The 24,151-nt window shown below is 32.9% G+C and overlaps 1 protein-coding gene across 4 annotated transcripts in view; it reads left to right on the plus strand.

Moving 5' to 3' along the window:
- The window catches only part of LOC127736076 (uncharacterized), a 47,160-nt gene that overhangs the window by 13,532 nt on the left and 9,477 nt on the right, over positions 1 to 24,151 (plus strand). Inside the window, exons 1-2 of one of the 4 annotated variants that reach the window (XM_052246577.1) lie at positions 2,459 to 3,519; positions 18,055 to 18,219. In XM_052246577.1, the coding sequence (XP_052102537.1) occupies positions 3,218 to 3,519; positions 18,055 to 18,219 (467 nt within the window). In that variant the 5' untranslated portion in view covers positions 2,459 to 3,217. Of the gene's footprint in view, positions 1 to 2,458; positions 3,520 to 9,856; positions 10,339 to 18,054; positions 18,220 to 24,151 lie in introns of those variants that run through there. The other 3 variants (XM_052246604.1, XM_052246595.1, XM_052246587.1) reach the window with 3 other exon arrangements.

Here is a 24,151-nt window from a genome sequence, read left to right on the forward strand (position 1 = left end):
TGGCTCCTGCTTCAGTAGTCAGAAGGTAAATACTATTAAGCTTAAAAATAATAATAAGTGCTCTGATCAGAATTGATATCAATAATCCGCGATGTGTTTCGTGCAAAATTTTGAAGTTTCCACCTGTTTTCTTTTACTAAAATGAGTTATTGTTGTATTACTTAAACGGTTTACCTGTTGCTTATATCTTCCACTTCAAATACAAAACCATATTGACATTTTGCTTTTAAGCTTTTCTGTAAATTCTTTTTTTTTCAACTATTTAATTCCTATCTATATTGAATGTTTGTTTTCAAAACATTTGAATACTATGTAAGTATATCAAATTAACGTTTTGGCAGCGGTTTCCACTTTGGCACGTGCGTTTAAGAGATTTTTTGCCAAATAATTGTTTACAATTTTAACATTGGAAGGCAAGTTTCCAGTACTTTGAAGGCATGCCACAGTGCAAGGGGCTGCTATTATCACTTATTAGTGTAATATTATTATACATTCCGTTCTGAATGAAATACCTTGATTGTTTGGTACGCTGATTAAATTTATTTTCTAGTTCAAATAGGTTAAGCTCTTCAGCAAAATAACAACTTAACTGCTTGTATTTCATCTGTTCTCATCCAAATGAAAAGAATTTCTTTTAACAAAAGTCTGTTAAACTGCATTTATAAATAATTAATTAGTAGACAGTAATTGTTTTAAAGATGATTTCACCTGTTAAATCTGCTGATTTCTGACATTATCGAAATAAATCAAAAGAAATACCAATATGCACTCTATTTCATGCTTTATTGAAACATTAATTCTTGAAATAGGAAATTTCAAAAGCATGTTTCCGTTTTGGTGCATAATGTTACCTGCTGAAGTTTTGAAATTAATATTTTGTGTTTTTCATGTATCACAACTGTAATGCCAGTTCTTCCTTTATTGTACTATTTTTCTCTCGTTCCGCTGTTGATTAATTATTTAGTCAGTAGTTGTGAAGAAGACTTTACTATCAGCCTATATATGACCAATAGTAGTAGTAATGGTAACTAGTTGGAGATCGCTGTCTCGCTAACGTGTCCGTCAAAGTTTTTTTATCTGAAAAAATAAAAGAGTTATGAATTATACAAAATTTTGACAACAATTTCATTATTTTTGTCCAGTATTTGTTTCACGTATAAATTCAAAATATTTTATAATACCGTTCGACCAAAATGGTGACGTTACATCAGTTGCCTGGTGTAGGAAGAGCGGCAAGTTCTCTGCACGTTAAGGAACACTGACGACACCTGACGAGGGAACCGTAGGTGGCCTGTTGTATTGCTTATTTTTTTTTTGCTTCTATGTAACATACCCTTCTTTTGCAGTGTAGGTCAAAATTTTCCGTCTTTCACCTGCTTAAAGTACCTTACAGAACCAATTTGTTCATTCCTGTATATGCACACGCTAAAAAAGCAACAATCAATCAATCAACTAACGTAATGAAACGTAGCGGAATATCAAACAAGTTAAAACAATTAAAAACATTTCAAAACATTTTCCCTAATAGCAAGACAAAACAACACTGTTATTTAGCCAATCACTTTGCTGTTAAGGACAATTTTTATACAGTGTTGCTAAATATTTTGGTACGATTTGCATTGAAAAAAATCCGGAACAAAACTTACTATCAATGCAAGGCTAAGGAAAAAAGGTAATGCGGAGTATACAACAACTCTGGATTTGTTGTACACTGTCTAAATAAATGATTTTTGGATAAATACTCAAAATGCGTTTTTCGAAATATTAAGGATTTTCTACCCAATGAATAGATTACCTAAGCTGTATTTGGCTAAATCTTTGGGAATTTTGGGTCCTCACTGCTCTTCAACTTCGTTCTTAATTTGTTCTTAATAACTTTTTTGATTCGAGCATCACTAATGAGTATTTTGTAGACGAAACGCGCGTTTGGTGTACAAAATATTTATTCTGGTAGCTATGATGAGTGTAATTCCACAAAATCTACAGTTTTAAAGCACCTATAAGCATTTATATAATTTGATAATGTTACGAAATATAGATATAATACTTTTAAAATCACCCTGAAATAAGAACAGGAAACTGATTCAACCTTTCTAATCTGAATCTCTCTTTAAATCACATTCATCTCTTTTTATTGTCATCATAATTAAAAGCAGTAGAACAAGCTTTTTGTCGATGAAAGAAAGTCGATATCACACTATTAAAAAAAAGGGGGGGGGGGTGTAAACGAGGCGAACAAGTATTCCAAATGTTGATTTTTCCTAGAAATTATCATGCTATAAATGCATTCTGTATGTTCAAGACTGATTGAATCTGTTCAGTATTGATATTGTACTCCTCCTTAAACACTGGTCAAGACTTTCGCATCTTGCTTAGGTTCTGGAAACTAATTTGATCTATAATAACCATAGATTTATCGACAAATGAACATCGGTATTACTTCAGGGTAAACTTTATTTCATATACGATGATACATATCAACAAATAAACGCTAGACATACAATATGTGAATATGATATTGGAACATTTGTGATTAAACACGACATTGTTGTCAATATTGTTGTAGTAAGATACATTGGATTAAATGAGTAGATGTGTTTGTGTGAACAGAGATACCGTCACACCAATATGTCACACTGTCAATCAGTGTTTTACTGCAGTTAATACATATACATGCATATTTGTGGTGCATTCCACAGGTGAGTGGACATGATCGATGTTGCTATGCATTTCTGGTATTTGCCGACTACTTTAGACAGATAGGGAGTCTGAAATGAACAAATGGAGACAAACATTAATTACTATGCAAATGTATTGGCGGTATTGACTTTTAGCGATCTTTGAGAGAATTGAAATGCGATTTGAGTCAGCTTACCCCATTATGAATGTAATGATACAGTGAAGGTCGAAGTAACATAAACGCAACAGGATACAATTTAATCAAAATCACGCACTCATTATCTTAAAATTAACCATTTGAAGAGAAGTTCACATGTATTTAAAGTCTTAGTGACTTCATGCTGTAAAATTTAAATACATACATCTAGGTATAAATTCTGTCGAGTCGCTCCTGGCTATGTAGTAAAAGTCATTGGCGGTATCGACATTTTATTTGATGGTTTAAGCAGTATAATGGACCTAAACATAGAAGGATGAAATATTGAGCGGAATTATTAATTTTCAATGCATTTGTTGGATAACAGTGTTCATTCATAAAATGTCGATATCAGAAGCAGACGATTGTAGTCATGACGAGGCCGCAAAACTTGTTTTAGAAAATTCAAATAGTGATGGAAAAACTAATCGTAAAAAGATTAAGGAACGAAAATCCGTTCGAATAAGTGACGATGAAATAACGTTTTACCCCTCCGATAGTGGATACATTACAAGTAAAGGGGAAAATACAAATTTGTTAGACGATTGGTCTGAGGAGGGATGCACAAATATATTAACAGTTGAGGAATGGACAGAGGAAGTGTTGGGGACTGACAATGTTCTCAAGGATATTACTATTCCTAGGTGAGTCTTCACTCAATTTATAGAATCACCAAAACATAATGTTGCACTTGGCTATAAGGTAAAAGGGAAAATGTCGGCTTTATATATGTTTATGTATAGGAAAAACTGCCATCCTCAAACCCTTCGAATTTTCATTGAAAAATTCTAAAAATAATTTACATTTAAAAATTATCATGAATAGCATTTTTTGTCGAAAATACTTGATTTTAAATGTCCTATACCGTTTATATAGAGCTATGTTTATGAATACCTGTTTCACCTGTAGGTTTGTTGACATAGAACTTATAACATAAACCAATGTGGTATTACTTTATGACTAAATCAAACAACTAGCTTCCGGCAAAACAAAACATAAAAGTTGGCAATAAAGTATAAAACAAATGCATATATAACTTCTAAAATGCCCCATTTTCAGTGGATCTTGAATTCTTAAAAGCACACCTAATAATATATTGAACTGTCATGAACTAACATTGACTTGATTATATTTCATTTGATAACTATTTGTTATTGAAAACGGACACCGTATACAAACGACGAAACAAGTCATACATAAATATATCATTTGGTAAAATCTTTAAACTTCAATTGAAATAAATATAGATTTTATTATTTGATTGAATTGTTAATTTTAAAATTCATTTTCAACGTGTAATGCATCAATAAACGAGAGGTGAGGCATTAAGTTATATGTATCCGCCCAGGGCTGTATATATATATTTCTGTAATGAGTGTACACATATGTAATCTTCTGCATTTCTATATTAGTCACTTCAACTCTTCCTTGGTGAAAATAAAATCTACTAACCAAATAGGTATTAGGTTATGATGAATAATAAAAATGTTTGTATTAACGAGTCTCATTGGTATAATTAACGTTACTAATATTACGTAATTATATAAAGTGCTGTGCATGCATAAATCATGTTTTTTAAACAATTCTATTGACGTAGATATTTCAAAAATGAAACACATTAAATTGAAATTTCGAATATTATATTGAGGAAGACATCAATAAACATGGAATTAATAAACTGTCAGTAAACATGACCTGTTGTCTCGCGAACATATACCTCACACAATTTCAACATGTTCTTTATAGAGAACTGTTTTATATAAGAATCCATCAGACATAATAATTGATTTTCTTCAGAAGATAATATCAAGGCTGACAATATTTTGCAGTCGTTTTCAAATAAATGTCATCTATCAATCTTCAATCTTTCGTTGAAGCAATTTCTTCTCCGACATTTGTTAACTTTGTATAATGCTTACAGCAAACTGGTTTGGGGACTATTCAAATATATTTTCACAAACCTTACAGAGAAGTTTCGAATGGAAGTCAATATCAAATTATAGCCAGTGATTTGTTATTTCTTACATCACAACTCTGCATGCTGTAGAACTGCTTCCATTAAAACAAACTGTGTAGTTGGATGTCGAACTGTGTATAAGTGTTGACTACCTTGTCTTCTAGTGTTTTGTCAAATGGCAATCAAATAACTTCTCATTGTTTTATACAGGCATCGGATACCATTGATAGTTTTTGTGTTCATATATGCAACACGCTATTCCTTTATAACTTGACAGTGTATAAGCTATTTAAGTGTATCCACAAAACAATTTTAATGAATGTATTTTTAATTCAACATAATCATGTCTAGACTATGAAATACCAAGAGAGAACAAAGCAGTATTCTGGTCAATCAGATACAAGAATAAATAGATGTACAGTGCATTGTTTGTTAATGTTATCTAAATTGGCCTGTATGCTGTGGATAAGAATGTTTATATCTCAGAAAACAAGTTACAGATATCAGATTCCATATACTTAGTCTGAAGTCTTCGGCTGATATAAAATAATATTATAGTAACTTTAAAAACAATACTAAAGAATTTAACAGCACAGTAAAGTGATAAGTTTTGAAGGTTCTGGGTTCTAATCATAGATTGGTCAGCCGTTATCATGCTCATTATATATATATATATATAATGCTGTTATGTCTTTCATGCAAGGTGACTTGTTTTAAAGGGTATCAATTTTTTAACTATGATATTGTCTTATGTGTATTTTATTTCATTGTACATTATTCATTTTATATGCTCTTAGACGCATTTGTGGGTACCCTGCCTGCAAGTGCCCCCGTTGTAAAGGGGTAGTTTCTTAATAAATATATATATATATATATATATAGGACTCGGAGATGCGATGGGGACGCTGAAGTGCGATGGTCACACTGAAGTGCGATGGTCTTCGCCGAAGTGCGATGGTTCTTTCGCTGATGTGCGATGGTCTATGTGGCGCGTGAAGGCTAGTCAAATATTTGCAAATATTATGAGAAGCGGATTTTGTAATTAGTCGGTGTGTGAATTTGCATTTATTATTGCCTATAACACATTTATGGCATTTCGATATCGATGATATGTATGTGTATGGTTGAAATAAGATAATCGGTAAAAGAATTACCATCCCACAATAAACCTTTTTACCATATAAATAAGGATTATGTGATTATTTTATACTGTTTGAATAGTAGATGTAAGTTACCTCGGTAATATTATAGTTTCATCAGTACCTTAAATGTACATCTCTTTAAACGGTGTTTGCAATATCTGTAATACAAGAATATATTTCATATAATGTATATGTCATTACTTGCAGAATCATACTAAAAGAGAGATCGTCCTATTTAATTTTGCTGGAAACTCTCGACTATTTATCGAAAAACTTAAAAATTAAGCTGCTTCTAACAGACAAATCGACTTCTACATCGATATGTGAGCATAACAATCTTTGAAAATAAGGTTTATGTAATGCATCGCACTTCAGCGTAACCACAAAGGCACTTCAGCGTAGCTATCAACAAGATAGCATCACAATGCCACCATCGCACTTCGGCGTGATCAAAAACGCATTTCAGTGTCCAACCATCGCACTTCAGCGTGACCATCGCGGTTCGGAGTACCATCGCGGATCAGAGTCCTACATGTATATATTATAAACACCAGTATTCATCCGTTCTTCTATGTTATGAACGTTGAACGTCAGTTTGGTTTTTATGAAGTTGGAGCTACCGTACACTGACAAAAGAAATATTTTAGACAATTTTGGTTGTTGTTCTTTTTACAATATGGACAATGTTTTATAGGGTAGCTGCCGTAACGACAGTTGAACCTTCTATATGTACTGATATATGGGTTTAAAGACTAGAACTACCAAGGAAATCTGTTTATCAGTCATCTCACTGTCTATATCACTCTGCTCAGTCATTAATAAAATTGCATATCACGGCTTTGTGACGTCATATACGTTGACCCGGCCTTTTGAATAACTTTGACCCGGACATATCAACGACGTCATAATTTATGAACCGACGTTAATAAGTTTGACCCGAACTTATCAAGACATCTTCCGGTTTGCTGGTGAAACAAAGAAAATACTTATTTCTCTTTTGCAAAATACGCAATTACAACCCGATAAATCGATTATCTTGTTATCTGCATATTGATATTGTAAAGTATCAGTGCTTGACACAATATGAAGCCTTTTTGAACTCGTTCGCTGTGCTCACTCGACAAAAAGCTTCAGTGATATTGTGACTCGCAGCTGATATTTTACGATATCAGTATGCAGACAACCTGATAATCGGTACTTATAAACGACTTGACAGTGTGAACGAACATGTATGACTATATTTACTTAATACTAAATTCAGAAACACTGTAGAAAAAAACATCGTTTTTTTCATCAGAACAGATGTATTTAAGAAGGACGATCAACACTTGATGAAAATGAACTTCTTAATTAATATGTATGTAAAAATAGAGGTGCTCAACACTTCGCCAAAAAATAAGGCTGCTTTTCTCTGTGGAAAAATACGGGAAAAATACTTCTATAAGAGGTTACAGGGAAAATGTATCTGTCGACATTGAAAGACAAATGCACCTTTTATTTAAACCATCATGTCACGATTATTGTTTTCAATTTTAAAATATTCGTAAAAAAAATGATTAGTAGAGTAAACATTTAAACGGTTATGTCAATATTTTTATAATTAAATTAATATTAATGTATTAAATTGATTATTTTGGGGGTTAAAACCTCGGTGACTGTTGATAGGTGTTACGTTGTACAAATAATGGTGGATAGAAACAGCTTACAGCTCTATATGAAGTTAAAACACTCGCCTATAGATTTGTAATGATGTTTTGGAAGAGAGAGTTTATCATATATTAATGCAGTGTTTAGTCACAAATAAAATGCACTTGCATATGTATATGCAGTCTTGGCAAAACATTACAATAATTGTCTTAGTTGTTTCAAAGTTGACTCGAATTACAAGTTGTTTGTTTCCTTTCTTTGTCCCTTTCTTCTATCATATTATCCTTCATTGCACATATGTAGCATTAGCGACACCAAACACATATGTCTGCTCTAACCAAAACTTAAAAGGTGAATGGCCAAGTATATTTTATTTTATTTTTTTATCTAGAGGTACCTTAAGTGTGCAACTTCATTGTTTTTCTTTCTGTCATAATATTTATCGAATTTGTTAAAAGTAGTCCATCTGAATTATTTGCCCTTTTCATACATAATTTCATGTGCCTCTTGGTTGTCTCAATGTATCGTTTCTGTATTTTATAATATTTTTTTTTCGATTTTTTTGTCCGTTATTATATCACCCCGCATATCGTCGCTTGGCTTCCAAAATGTCGTATAAGATTATTTTTTTTGCTAAAACTACTTTTTCACAGAAACTGGCTTGGCGGGAGGAAATCTTTAAATATCATACACTTAGACCAATCAAAACATTTGAAATAAGACATGTTACAAAATTGCCAATTTCAATTGTTTGTAAAGTTTGCTTCCAAAATGTGGTATGTAAACTTGAAAATTGTTGTATAATGTCTTTGGGAATCAAAACCTTTTACATATTTTTCTTTGTGTGAAAAAAGGTTAGTTTTTGTGTTATCCAGAAATGTCAAAGTTTTTGTTTCACAGCCCTTTACAAAAACGTTCAACCTCGCATACGACAGTCTGGGAGCATGGATTTCAACCAAATTTTCAAAGCCTATTTGTGAGAATTGTTTTGTTGAAAAAATAGTAATTTACTACATTTAGGAAGCCCAGCGACGATATTATTCTTCAATGCACAGAGATGGTGTTATCGAGATCTAGAATTCCGCTTTTTTAACAGATGCTACTCGCTTGAACTTCCAGTGAGGTGCATTCTTTTGTTCCTAGTCAAAGACTCACTTTGACTTTAAAATGAAGAAAATCAGTCCTTCGGACGAAAACGCAAAGTTCTTCAAAAATTCTACGGATTAAAAGCAAAGTTCTACAGAAATATACTACGGGTTAAATGCCAAGTTTTACAGAAATAGATTTACTATGGGTTAAATGCGAAGATCTACAGTAGTTCTATAGCAAAATTAGTTCTGTATGTAGGAACACTTCGATATATAATGCCAAATTCTGAAGCAACGCTTCGATCTTAAAAAAAAATCTACTGTAACACTACAGACACAATGATGACGTCCAGAGTAATCTACTAAATGGCAAATTACTACATCAGCACTACAATTTACAAGGACAAGGACTGAAGCAACACTTCGGACTAACAGGTCAAGTTCTAAAGCATCACTGCATTCTAAAAGGTCAAATTCTACAGGAAAACTACGGTATAAAAGGTCAAAGTTCTACTGTGACAATACGGTCTAAAATGCACAAGTTCTACTGTGACAATACGGTCTAAAATGCCCAAGTTCTTCTGTGACAATACGGTCTAAAATGGCCAAGTTCTACTGTGACAATACGGTCTAAAATGGCCAAGTTCTACAGTGGATCTGAAGGACAATATTCATCACCAAAGTTTAACAGTAATAGTTCGTTCTATAGAAAAAGCAAGTTCTACAGTAAATTAAAATTCTACAAGACGAACAGTATAACAACGGGTTATTTTCAATAAGATAAATGAGGCTCTTTCCGGTATATTATAATTTGATCAGGATTTAGGAATTGAATAAACAAACATTAGCATATGGAATGCTGACATTAAGTTTACATTCAGCAGTAAAGATAGTGTTGTAATGGTTCTATGATGGGTTATTGGAGTATTGTTTTTCTAATTATCATTGAAGTTAGCAGTTTGATGGGTTCTGTTTACCAAATTTTGAATATCATTTATGGTCTGCTGTAATGAATTCAGAGTTTTAAGTGCGAAATTGAAAGTGTGCATGGCAAAGAATCATTTTTATGTCAGGTTATCTCTAAACGAAAATTACCCGGAGATGTAGAATTAATTTGAAGCTGTTCGTTGTTAGGAACATATTACTGGTGTATCTACTACGTAATGATCAAAACAGCGTTCTCAGCCTGGTTGTAGGCGGCCATTAATAACAGTAAGCCAGCAAAATTTCCTCGTCATTTTTCAGGAATAAGAGGAGTTACTTATCGTATCAGTGGTTTTTCGTATCTCGAGGGATTTTACTCTTTATAGATTCTTTAGCAGCTGGTTTCGTTTGTTTCGAATAGTCCTTATTAATTAACCACTATTGCTTTAATTGTTTAGTGATATATATATTTCATTAGTAACTTCTGCATCGTCTTGGTGAAGTGCCATATTATATATTTTCGTACCCTGGCTTATTATGTTTCTAAGAGAATGACACTTATTGATTTCTGGGGATATATTGATTTGATTTGACCATTCACTGGTGTCACAAAATGTCGACAGCCGATGAAACTGATGTAAAAAATAATAATTATATCCAACTGGAAAGTACGAGGAAAAAGGATCCTAACTGCACATGCACCTGGTTGGTAAACAATTATTTTATAGTTACTTTTTGCGAAATACTCTTATTTTCATATGTTAAAACAGAATTTGTTGCGCTTTTCACCATAAATTAGCGCTTGTTAGACAATATAATTTCTTTTAGTATTCGGGAAGATATAAACGTTTTGCAACGAGCATTTTGTTAGATTATAGTATATTTGTAAATTAATCTTTAAGCAGTCACATCTTGTTAGCTATGTCAAGATGTCAATGATATGCCATAGGCCTTTTTTCTTTTCCTAAAGAGCTAATTATTATGTTTTAACATAGCCTTTTAAAACACACTTCCTAATTTATTGAAATGTTTATATGCATATGCAAATAATTAATTTTCGTATATGTAAAAAGTTGGGGGTTTTTTTGTCGCGTCATTTGGGCAACAGAGGTTTGATTAAAATTAGCACATTTGCCCGTATATATATAAAAAAATAAATATGTAAAGCCTCTTTTTCACGATTTTTAGTTGATTGTATCTCTTTAAGTATATGCAGGCTTCTTTTGTCTTGTTTTCGGTATTCAGACGCAGATCAACTAGTGCTAGTTGAGTGTATACCGTGAAAATCCCGAAAGATCAACCAAGTCGTGTACATCGAAGTTTAAAAAAGGTGTAAATAATGATATACTGATGACGTTCCTTACTCGAGATAGGCTCTTGAACATTTGTGGGTTTAACTGTTTTGTAGTACTTAAATCCCCCCCCCCCCCCTTTTGTTAATTTAGAGCAGTATCATAACATAAAATACGTATATGAACGTATAATAAAAATCTGTTCCGAATAGGCACTGATAATAATCTTTCCTAATGCAGGTTAATCCAGAAAAAAATCCTATGTTTTGCTTTGATATTTTAGTTCATTCACTGCTGTTTTTAACGGATAATTTAAAGCAATTCACCGCGTGTTTTAATTTCTGATTGCAACTGCTAACATAACAAATCAATTTATTTTATTTACTGTAAACGATATATTGCGGTATTTAATTTTAGATATGTAAATTATTGCGATGAGATAAAGAATAAAGAGCAGTTTTTACTACAATTTCAAATATGCACATATCTGATTGATAGCTGTCTCATACTACATCTCTTTATATTTCGGTTAAACTGAAGCATTGTTTTATGTTTGACATATCCCATTCGTGTCTACATAAGATGTTTCTTGTTTGTACAGCATTGATGAAAGTACTTGTATTCTCATCATCAGCCAATGACAACAATATAAATCATAGGCTTTCATCAGCGCTCAATCAACCAACAAAAAACAACAAGCAAAGTTACATGAATCAATCATGTATACACAAATATATAGCCTTCAATTGCTTGCGATCGCGTATTAGATGTATTCTTCTGTGATGGTACCTTTAGTCCATCTATCATTAGTTTGAGATATCAAGACAGGGTCTAATATAGATTATCAATTTATCTGCTTCTTTCTTTAAAAAGAAATTATAATTGAACCTCCAAGATGATCACATCCCAAAGGCTGATCGAGGTTTAGAAATATAGAAATCACTGGACTTCTCCAGATCGGCAGTAAACCCTTGCGAAAGTGGAGAGTACGTTTGGCTGTGCGGGATGTAAAATACGCAGCCACGTCCAGTCGAAAGGGGGGCGTTAAATTCGACACCCAGAGTAGAGACTAAGAGAGAGTACCACACTCTCTCCACGTTAGAGAACTCTTGCAGGAACCCACTGAGGAGTCATTGGAATGCCTGTTATAAAATTCCTATTCAACATGTACCCTCATTTTCCAGTGGCAGTCAAAATTCATCTCAGTCAACCTGCCTATTGTATTAGTTGTTAATTTGTTCTCGTCCTGAATAAGTATGAACTAACTGCCAATGGACGTAACCTGCCTATTGTATTAGTTGTTAATTTGCTCTCGTCCTGAATAAGTATGAACTAACTGCCAATGAACGTTAAGCAAGCTACAATCAATCATTCTATACTTTTTCCATTGATCCAAAACAAGCACACTTTTATCTGGGATAACCTTTATCAGGTTCTTTATTATGCTGATTCCCACATTTTCTATTGGCAGTCAAACTTGCCCGTCCATCAACACGATTGACCCAATTGAAGAACCTATGTTTTGCGCCTGTCCTAAGTCAGGATCATCTGGCCTTTGTTAGTCTTGTATGTTTTTTAATTTTAGTTCATTTATATGTTTTGGAGTTAAGTGTGACGTCCATTTTCATTGAACTAGTACACATTTTTATTTAGGGGCCAGCTGAAGCCCGCCTCCGGTTGCGGGATTTTCTCGCTGTATTGAAGACCCATTGGTAGCCTTCGGCTGTTTTCTGCTCTTTGATCGGGTTGTTGTCTCTTTGACACATTCCTCATTTCCATTCTCAATTTTATTATTGTATTAATTATTAATTTGTTCTCGTTCTGAATATACATGAACACTTTGCCATTAGACGTAATACAAACAGCAATTAATCAATGAATCCTTGATAATAGAGAAATGATATTACCCTTCCCTGGGAATCTGAGTTTCACCCACAGTTTCTGGTGCTCATTTTACTCAATCTGAGTTTCACCCACAGTTTCTGGTGATCATTGTACTCAATCTGAGTTTCACCCACAGTTTCTGGTTATCATTTTACTCAATCGGAGTTTCACCCATAGTTTCTGGTGCTCATTTTACTCAATCGGAGTTTCACCCACAGTTTCTGGTGATCATTTTACTCAATCTTTATTGAAATAATTTGTGGACGGTTGTTTTCATGTTTGCGCTCTGAATATTCTACTACAAGGATCTTTATGTATCAATAGGAGATATAAATGGAAGATATGTTTTAACTCTTCACACTTATAAATGGTAAATACCATAAAATACACAATTTTTAGCAGGGAAACGTCGAAGAAAACAATAAATATAATCAACTTGACCAGACTTATTTTATGTTTCTCTTCTTTAGATCGATATAAGTAGTTATCCTCAATCTCAAGCCTCTCTGTGTTTCTCTTCTTTAAAAAAACATGATAAATGGATTCATTGATCAGCTTGGGGAAGAATAATTTACAATTCAATATGAGAAACAATTTGACTATCTGTTCGTAGCCTTGACCTTGTCAATCAGGAATGTTTCTATCTTGTGTTTTGTAACAAACTTAGAACGTTTTCTCTCTAACAACACGAATGTATTTTTTGGAAAGGTACCTGTCGGCATCTAGGTGTTTCTAATTAGGCACATTCCGGTTATAGACATCTTTTGAGAGAAGATACTGGCTGTGTTCCAGATACCAAGTATTTGCATAGATTTCTAGTAAACAATTTATTAGCCATCGACACAAATCTAGAGCGCACCTTCAAAGTAACTTCAAAGCGTAATCGCTTGAGTCAATGGTTCTTACATGTACAGGTGCTACAGCATACTTAATGTTGTTACAAAAACTATAACTGTGAATGTCATATAAATAAGAATGGTTGTTTATTTTTGGAATCTATTATTGTTATCTAGTTAAGATTAAGGGTCGCCTCATACTGAGATTCTTATTGATTCGTTCTAAAATGTCAATTGTTTTGTATTCAGTAATACCATTCGTGATGTATTGCCTCAAAATATGTCGATTCGTGTTATTTTTTGTTCTAACTGATGTGATATAATATAAAAACGACCTTGTATTCAACAGCTTTTGTTTTTGATTTTTTATCCCTAAATGAGTTTACTTGCTTCATTCAATGTTCGGATACACTCTTTAACGTACTTACATTATTTATGTACTTCATGTAAGTGTTATGATCGAGATAAATAGAAGGAGGGTTTATATCTTAATAGAAACTAGTTTAACCCTTTGTCTATCACAAGTCCGGAACCTCGCCAGGTGATATCTTTTGCCATACGTGAAAATACGTAAATGCGTTTTTTGATAATCGGAGAATTTGGTGGTAAGGCCTGTCTTTTGAAGACTTTGTTGAATTTATCCGCAACTTAGACACGAGACGATTGAGAGCTTCGACATTATATCATAAGACACCTACATGTTTATTGTTAAAAACTGTTGCTGACCTCTACTTGTCTTTCAGTACATTGTGTTGTTGTGTTTCTGTCTCATCGATGTATACCCTACACCTTATTTTATTCATACCCATAACCAGAACCATCAAAACCTTAAAATACAAATTTGTAACTAATATAAACCCGTCTTTTAGTCGATGATGTAATCAAGGTAAGGAATGTGAATTTTGAGTATATATGTGAATAAAGAAATATTGAATACCGGACGGATGATAGCCGTTTATTATTTAGGAGAATCAACAAATTAAAAAACTCTAATGCGAACGGTTTAAAAAGAGTCTAAAATACAAATTATTGCGAGTATAAAAACAAATAAAAATGGCTTACGAAAAACAGTCAGACTGAGAACAAAACAAATATTTGCCAATTCCAGGACCTAAAAACCTCATTCTTTCTGAATTGTATAACTTCTAAATAGTTGCAGAATACTTATTCCAATGAAACAGAATAATATCTGTAACATTTGATAGTTATATAAGTAACTGATAATGTCTTAGTAAACCCGATATAAACCCTTCTCTTTGGGGTATCAGAATTATTTTTGATAGTTATAAGTAACTGATAATGTCTTAGAAAATCCGATATAAACCCTGGGGTATCAATACGATATTCATCAAACATAATTTCGTTGAACCGTTGCCATTTATTTCAAAGGTTTGATCAATTTTGAGATATGTATCAATTTGAGGTAACCATATCTTATTCATTAATTTAAACATAAAACTATTGTATATACATTGCGCAAATTTGTAGTTTTGTTTTTCAGCAGTTACCAAATTTTGTCCCTAGTAAGTAAACTGAACCAACTATGTCAAAGGGGGGATAAAAAAAAAATCAAAGGTCGATACACTGAAGAGGTAAATCAAAAGTCAAACGACAAGTACTCGACAAACAGTATAATCTTGGTATTAACAGTGAACGCTTATGATAATAGAAATATCGCCAAAACATGGAGAGTTTTATACTGACACTTTCGGCAAAACCGTTAACGTATTAAATAAGGTCAAGAGTTTACATTAAGAAAATCCCTTCTTTTCGTTAAATTTCGAAACAATATGTTTTCAAGTTTTGATAAAGAACGTTTGCCTATAAAAGAATTTACAAATACGCTTTTTTTATCATTTATACTGTAATGAGATCACTGCTCAAACAACAAACCAATATTTTTTTGTCATTATATTAGTCTCTGTCGTTCAAGCTACATCGTTCTGGTCTAGAATGTATCGTGTATACGTCCATAAAGTGCAATGTCTGACTATAAATTAGTTGCTTTTCTTTACTGCTGACAAATAGAAAAATCAATATGAAATTACTGAAATACTGTCTTCTGTGTTATTGCTAAATAACGTTCTGGTTTGAAATGTGTGCTACTATGAAATCTTTAACGTGTTTTGTGATAAAATTTAAAAAAAAAAACACGTGAAATTCAATCTTTGTGTAACTGATCGGTTCATTTCATTTTTTTTCTAGAACTATCTATATTTTTTTAAAGCTGATCTCTGGTGAATAGATGAATATAAAAAAAAACTTATCCTTTTCTATGGGTAACGTTAATGTGATTAAAGTATATTACGTCTTTATATTACTTGTGATTATATTAGTTAGCTGTTACCGTACATTACAGCACGGGAATGGTACAGTAGAAGAAGTAAAAGAAAATTGTTCACAACAGTATAACAAACAAGCTTGAGTAACCTCTCACACTGTGAAAAGAGGGTACAATAAACACAACTTGATACATACAAATGTATGACAAAGGGGAATTTAAAAAAAAAGCAATAAGTAAACAAATAAATAAGGAACTTAACAGATGAAAACAAATGAATACGGAACTTAACAGATAAAAACAAATGGATAATAAGATACATAGATAAAATTAAAACAGAAAAAATGAGGACACGCGATTAGATTAATTAATACCATGCATACAAATTCATGTCCTAGAAAATAACTGGTTTTCTTTTTCTCTCAGAAAAACGGACAGGATAACATACTCTTTAATAACTTTAGAATCTCTACAAATAAATAGAAAATGAATATCATCTCCGACATGAGTTTTTTACAGTCAATAATATAAAAATAAGAAGATTCGGTATGATTGCCAATGAGACAACTCTCCACAAAATGGAGATTTCAACGACATGTCACCATACGGCCTTCAACAAAGATCAAATGCATACCTCATAGTCAGCTATAAAAGGCCCCGAAATGACACGTGTAAGACAATCCAAATGAGGAAACTAAAGGCCTTATGCACAAAAAAATAAACAAAAACAAATATGATATTAGACAGCAACAAACGACAACCACTGAATTACAGGCTTCTGACTTGGGACAGAATGTGGCGGTGTTAAACATGCGTGCTGGCTTCTGACTTGGGACAGAATGTGGCGGTGTTAAACATGCGTGCTGGCTTCTGACTTGGGACAGAATGTGACGGTGTTAAACATGCGTGTTGGCCGCCAAACCGTTCCCATAACTTGGCAAGTGGTGTTACAGTGCAACATAAAAAACAAACTATAAAAATCAGTTGAAAAGGGCTTAACTATCAGATCGATACATAGCACAAAAACCCTAACAAAGACAAAAAATCAAGCTCTTTCTTCAACTGGAATTCCTGTCCAGTTTATATTGCAGCATCTCATAGTTACGTTATTAGAAATTCTTTGTCACTTTGATTTAACGTAATCAAATAAGATTCTAGGCAAAACTCATGTTTGAATATAGAGTAAGATTTATAAAATTCGCTATGACGCCCACGTTCCAAAATACATTTAGCTTTTGTTATATTTGATTGAATTTAGCAAAAATTCAGAACTGATAAAGCCCTGTAATTGTATGGTCACGAACTAGTTGTCGACCTTGATAACAAAATGTCCATTAATGACACTTTACATTCGATTATAAGGTATTATACATCATTAGATTCTGATTATGTAATGCCATTGATTTATCACATTAGACAGGTGGGAATACGGTGGATTAACTAAGTATTTTAATAACACTGATTCTCTGAGACAAAAGTTTATACATTGTATACACATAGATTATCTGTGCCTTTTCTAGCTATTGCAATTTCCATTCTATTAGTACAAAAAAGAAAATAGGGAGATATTTGACTAAAACAAGTGCGCAAAAGGTCTTTAAAGGCTTCATTTGTAAAACGTTAGCTGATGTTTCAACTTGAAAAACATGCGATAAACTCATCAAAGATTCCAGGCTAAAATTTTACCAGACGCGCGTTTCGTCTACAAAAGATTCACCAGTGACGCTCGAATCAAAAAAGTTAAAAAGGCCAAATAAAGTACGAAGTTGAAGAGCACTGAGGACCCAAAATTCCGACAGGTCAATGATGGTGTACACACATCCGGTAACATTTTACCTGATATGGCTTTAAATCATTTGAAAGTGAGTCCTACCTAATAAAATATTGTAAAGGTGTCGATTCATTTACCATAAGATACAGATTATTATAAGGGAGACAAAATTCAGGGGCGGTCCAAATCAATAAAACAGAGTACTAATATCAAGTAGAACTCGATTGGAATTTGAAAAAATATTGCTACATGTTTATCAAGGCATGCATTTTTCATGTAATGTTTTGTTTATTTTCTATAGCCTTGACACTATTGTTTATTTTCTATAGCCATGACACTATTGTTTATTTTCTATAGCCATGACACTATTTTAAAGAATAAAGTGACATTCTGTGATACTCCTAAAGACAACACTCCTCCTCAAGCCAGTGAGCAAAGTGTTGAACAAACGATAACATATTCCGAGATCCTGATATTAGACAGCCCTCCGGCTGGACATAAAAATATAAAACGAAATCCCAGGTAAGGTAACCTTGTGGAGAACCTGCATGGAGTGGTTAGGACAAACTTAGTTACTGTTGTATCTTGTGACGAATTGATTCGTTTTCTACCAAATTCTGCATGAATTTACAATCCTTTTAAGATGTCTGGATATTCCTTGTTGTACCCGCCTGATTTCCGGATATTCTTTGTTGTACCCATTTGTTAACATGGTTCTATACTGTGCTTGCATGAATCAAAAATGCTATTTAAAGTTTCTTCTGTGTTTTCTACATATTGTCATATATATAGATTCTTTAACTGTATCGAGTGTGCAACGATATTTCTCCACTCGAGAAAGTTAAGGTTTTATATTTAAAACGCGAGGCTTATCGAGTTCTTTATATGTTTTCGTGATGTCACAATTGAAAGTTTAGTGAAAAGCAAGAAAATTTGACGTCATAATCGAATTTTGACTAATGGTGAACTGAAATAAAATTCACCACACGTTGATTAAAAACAAATATTCAACCATTCTGGATAGGTATAAATCTGGTAAGAATTAAGAGAAATATTTTATTGAAAATGTTATCTTACGTTTAACGTCATAACCTGCTGCCATCAGTCAGTTTACAAAATTTAAATTACAAAAAGCAAATACAATGTGCAAGTAAATGTTTGTTTATTTAGCACACATCTTTCCAATTTGATAGAAATGTCTAATCTCAGCTTAATTAGAGAATTAATTAACTGATAAGAACACGTGAAAATAATCGAAATATTTATTTCTATAGCAACAATAAATGGTATGCGCAAATATTGGCTGACAAAAGGTAGCTGCAAAATTCATTCTCTTATATAGAAAGGAATGGCTATTTGCACATGCCCATTTATAGCGCGAAGAAAAGAACAATTATCAATATTGAATTCTAATCACAATGCATTTGAAGTGAGTATATAGAGGGTAACTTTACAGACAGAATCGATATCATCTTTATTCATTCTACAAATGTTTTCTTGGTTTATTAAAGGTCGAAGGAGCATTTATTAGTGAAGTATAATTTCAGAAAGTGATAGAGCCGCATTTATGGTTTTCATAAAATTAACAAAACAACACAGAAAAATATGTTTAACACTAGTCAATCTTCTTTTGACTTATTATTGTTAATTACATTCTACAAATGTATGTTTGGGTTATATTCTAAACATTGCTTCCAAAAAAATGAAAACAAAATTATATCACTTAAAATTTTATTTTTAAGGTATGCATCAGAAATATTTGTTCAAGTGTATAATGAACACAGCCTCACTATATTAAAAATAAACTATACACAGCGGTTTGTTTGGTAACACATTGACCAGAGTCGTACTGCTCAATCTCTACTTTTCATTGCAGTATTTGTTGTAGACTGTTATTTGGGGTTTTTTCAGTCGTGGTATTGTCCGTCTTTCTTCGTTTAATTTTTCAATTCCCTATTGATGTCTTCCTTGCCTTTTGTAAAGCGTATTCTGCTTTTGCTTTATATGTATAACATGTCATTTGGTGTTGTTAGTACTCTGGTGTTGTTCTTTTAATTTGCGATTTGTTATTCTGTTGTTTCTTTATCTAAGTGAGCAGTTTTTGTCAATAGCTTTTCAGCAATGCCTTAATATATGTAAACATTGGTTTGTTGTTCTGTTTTTTTTTTTATCTCAGTACGCAGTTCTTGTGGATTGTTGTTCTGCAGTTTCTTATATCTGTCATGATTGGTCTGTTGTTCTGCAGTTTCTTATATCTGTCATGATTGGTCTGTTGTTCTACAGTTTCTTATATCTGTCATGATTGGACTGTTGTTCTACAGTTTCTTATATCTGTCGTGATTGGACTGTTGTTCTACAGTTTCTTATATCTGTCATGATTGGTCTGTTGTTCTACAGTTTCTTATATCTGTCATGATTGGTCTGTTGTTCTACAGTTTCTTATATCTGTCATGATTGGTCTGTTTTTCTGCTGTTTCTTATATCTGTCATAATTGGTCTGTTGTTCTACAGTTTCTTATATCTGTCATGATTGGTCTGTTGTTCTACAGTTTCTTATATCTGTCATGATTGGTCTGTTGTTCTACAGTTTCTTATATCTGTCATAATTGGTCTGTTGTTCTACAGTTTCTTATATCTGTCGTGATTGGACTGTTGTTCTACAGTTTCCTATATCTGTCATGATTGGTTTGTTGTTCTGCAGTTTCTTATATCTGTCATGATTGATCTGTTGTTCTACAGTTTCCTATATCTGTCATGATTGGTTTGTTGTTCTGCAGTTTCTTATATCTGTCATGATTGGTCTGTTGTTCTACAGTTTCCTATATCTGTCATGATTGGTCTGTTGTTCTACAGTTTCTTATATCTGTCATGATTGGTCTGTTGTTCTGCTGTTTCTTATATCTGTCATGATTGGTCTGTTGTTCTACAGTTTCTTATATCTGTCATGATTGGTCTGTTTTTCTGCTGTTTCTTATATCTGTCATAATTGGTCTGTTGTTCTACAGTTTCTTATATCTGTCATGATTGGTCTGTTGTTCTACAGTTTCTTATATCTGTCATGATTGGTCTGTTGTTCTGCTGTTTCTTATATCTGTCATGATTGGTCTGTTGTTCTGCTGTTTCTTATATCTGTCATGATTGGTCTGTTGTTCTGCTGTTTCTTATATCTGTCATGATTGGTCTGTTGTTCTGCTGTTTCTTATATCTGTCATGATTGGTCTGTTGTTCTGCTGTTTCTTATATCTGTCATGATTGGTCTGTTGTTCTGCTGTTTCTTATATCTGTCATGATTGGTCTGTTTTTCTGCTGTTTCTTTTCGATTGTTGTACTGCAGTATATAATATGAGAAGTGAAATTAATGAGCTTTGCAAGATATTTTTTTTTCTTCGAGAAGGTTTTATGAATTCTGTTTGATATGCGTACAAACATGTCGGCCAGTAGGGATGCACAATTAGTACACATTGTAATACCAACTGACTTGAAGTATTGATTCACCAAATTCAAAAAATATGTATGCTTTAAAATGCCAGCACTTTGATTATATCATCTTCGGTGTATTTGTTTTTGGAATCAGTGCGGTTCTTCACAAAATCAGATTTTTCATGCCTAAAATCATGAGAAATTTTTACCATTCATTCCTATTTGGTAGAAAACGAAACGCTGTATTCGACTTTTCAATTTAGCAAGGGGGAATAGTAGTGTATAAAGCGTAGAAAAATCAAATTTGATATTACTGCAAAATTGTAAAGAATGTGATTGAAGATTTTGCAGTAGATCTTTAGAAGTTTTAAGAAACCGCATCTGATAACACCGCTGATAGAACAAACATCATCACATATTTCTGTCGGCAACCCTTTTATGTAGACAACAATGGTGGCAAGAACTTAAGAGAGAAGTTTGGTCGAACATCTTGAAGACACCCGACTATATATTATTCTTTTTTTGTGAATTTAAGGTATCCAGTTAAGAAGGGTGTTTTTATTCGTCCTTTTTCATGTTAATACCAAATGAGAGAAGGGTGGATTTATTATTTTCTAAAATGTCTTTCGTGAATGATGTAGGTGTATATGTGGGAATCTCAATTTTGTTGTGCATTCCAAGTTCTTTAGTTAGACATTCCAAATAATGACATAATAGTAAGCAGTTCTTGTCGATTGTTCTTCTGCAGTCTTTATATCTGTCAACGTTGTATATGTGTTCTTTTGTTTTTCTTGTGCTTAATTGTTTTTGCAGAGTCTTTATATCTATCAACATTGGTTTGTTGTTCTATTTGTGTTTTTATTATTTCAGTAAGAAGTTCTTGTCGGTTGTTGTTCTGTAGTGTCTTTATATAACATTGATATGTTGTTCTGTTGTTTTTCTATTACACAGTTTTTGTCGATTGTTGTTTTGTCGAGTCTTTATATATGTCATCATTGGTTTATTGTTCTGTTTGTGTTTTATCTCAGTATGCAGTTCTTGTCGATTGTTGTTTTACGATGTCTTTATGTCTGTCAACATTGGTCTGTTGTTCTGTTGTTTCTTTATCTATTAAACAGTTCATGTCGATTGTTGTTCTTCCGTGTCTTTATATATGTCATCATTGGTTTATTGTTCTGTTTGTTTCTTTATCTATTAAGCAGTTCTTCTCGATTGTTGTTCTGTAGTGTCTTTATATATGTCATCATTGGTATGTTGTTCTGTTGTTTCTTTATCTTTTAAGACAGTTCTTCTCGATTGTTGTTCTGTAGTGTCTTTATATTTGTCATCATTGGTATGTTGTTCTGTTGTTTCTTTATCTATTAAGACAGTTCTTCTCGATTGTTGTTCATCCTTGTCTTTATATCAGTTGGCACTGATATGTTGTTCTGTTGTTTTTCTATTACACAGTTCTTCTCGATTGTTGTTCTGTAGTGTCTTTATATATGTCATCATTAGTATGTTGTTCTGTTGTTTCTATATCTATTAAGACAGTTCTTCTCGATTGTTGTTCTTCCGTGTCTTTATATATGTCATCATTGGTTTATTGTTCTGTTTGTTTCTTTATCTATTAAGACAGTTCTTCTCGATTGTTGTTCTGTAGTGTCTTTATATATGTCATCATTGGTATGTTGTTCTGTTGTTTCTTTATCTATTAAGACAGTTCTTCTCGATTGTTGTTTTTCCGTGTCTTTATATCAGTTGGCATTGATATGTTGTTCTGTTGTTTTTCTATTACACAGTTTTTGTCGATTGTTGCTTTGTCGAGTCTTTATATGTGTCATCATTGGTTTATTGTTCTGTTTTTTTCTCGGTTTTTTTTTGTTGAACATTACACTGCATTCTACCACTTTACCCCGTTGTGTTTTTATTTCAGTATGTTTTTAGAACATTACACTGCATTGTACCACTTTACCCCGTTGTGTTTTTATCTCGGTATGTTCTGTGGAACATTACACAGCATTCTACCACTTTACCCCGTTGTGTTTTTATCTCAGTATGTTTTGTGGAACATTACACTGCATTCTACCACTTTACCCCGTTGTGTTTTTATCTCAGTATGTTTTGTGGAACATTACACTGCATTCTACCACTTTACCCCGTTGTGTTTTTATCTCAGTGTGTTTTGTGGAACATTACACTGCATTCTACCACTTTACCCCGTTGTGTTTTTATCTCAGTATGTTTTGTTGAACATAACACTGCATTCTACTACTTTACCCCGTTGTGTTTTTATCTCAGTATGTTTTGTGGAACATTACACTGCATTCTACCACTTTACCCCGTTGTGTTTTTATCTCAGTATGTTTTGTGGAACATTACACTGCATTCTACCACTTTACCCCGTTGATTCCACTATGTATCCTCTCTCGATAGTTTAATTTTAAAATGGTCGGTTTGTGTGGTGTGGTTTGTTGTTCTCCTTTTGTCTTATGTAAACAGATCACCTAGACTGTACACCAGTGTCATGTCAGATGTTGTTCAAATTGACTAGTTGGTACTCAGTAAATTCCTTTTTATACCTTTTATGTCACGGAGTAAAAGTACTTGCAATCACACCACATCTGCTGATTTTTTTATTTATGGCCATAAATTAAAATCAGACGTAAATACTTTCTCAGGTTCTTATTTCAATTCTGAAAATGTTTTGCTCATTACTAATTGATGCCGAGTAGCAACTCTCGCCAACTCTCGATCGCCATCGTACCTTTTATCAAAAAAAATGTTTGCTGTAATTTAAAAACCAATTATGGTAACGAGTCAATCTCCAATTCACTTGAATTGTGTATATTGAACGATTATAACAAATTTTAAACACGTACCGTATGGTACGATGCAAAAAATTGCTATTCAGCGAGGACTACTCTATGACCAGTTACAAATAAGTACTAGCTTACATAAAGCAGCTTTTACGACGAACCAGATATATGTTGTCGGTAATGTTCAGTATAATTAGATATATTGGTAATAATTAGGTATTGATAATTGGCTAATA

Source organism: Mytilus californianus, unplaced genomic scaffold (genome assembly GCF_021869535.1).
Source record: "Mytilus californianus isolate M0D057914Y unplaced genomic scaffold, xbMytCali1.0.p SCAF_1, whole genome shotgun sequence".
Taxonomy (NCBI): domain Eukaryota; kingdom Metazoa; phylum Mollusca; class Bivalvia; order Mytilida; family Mytilidae; genus Mytilus; species Mytilus californianus.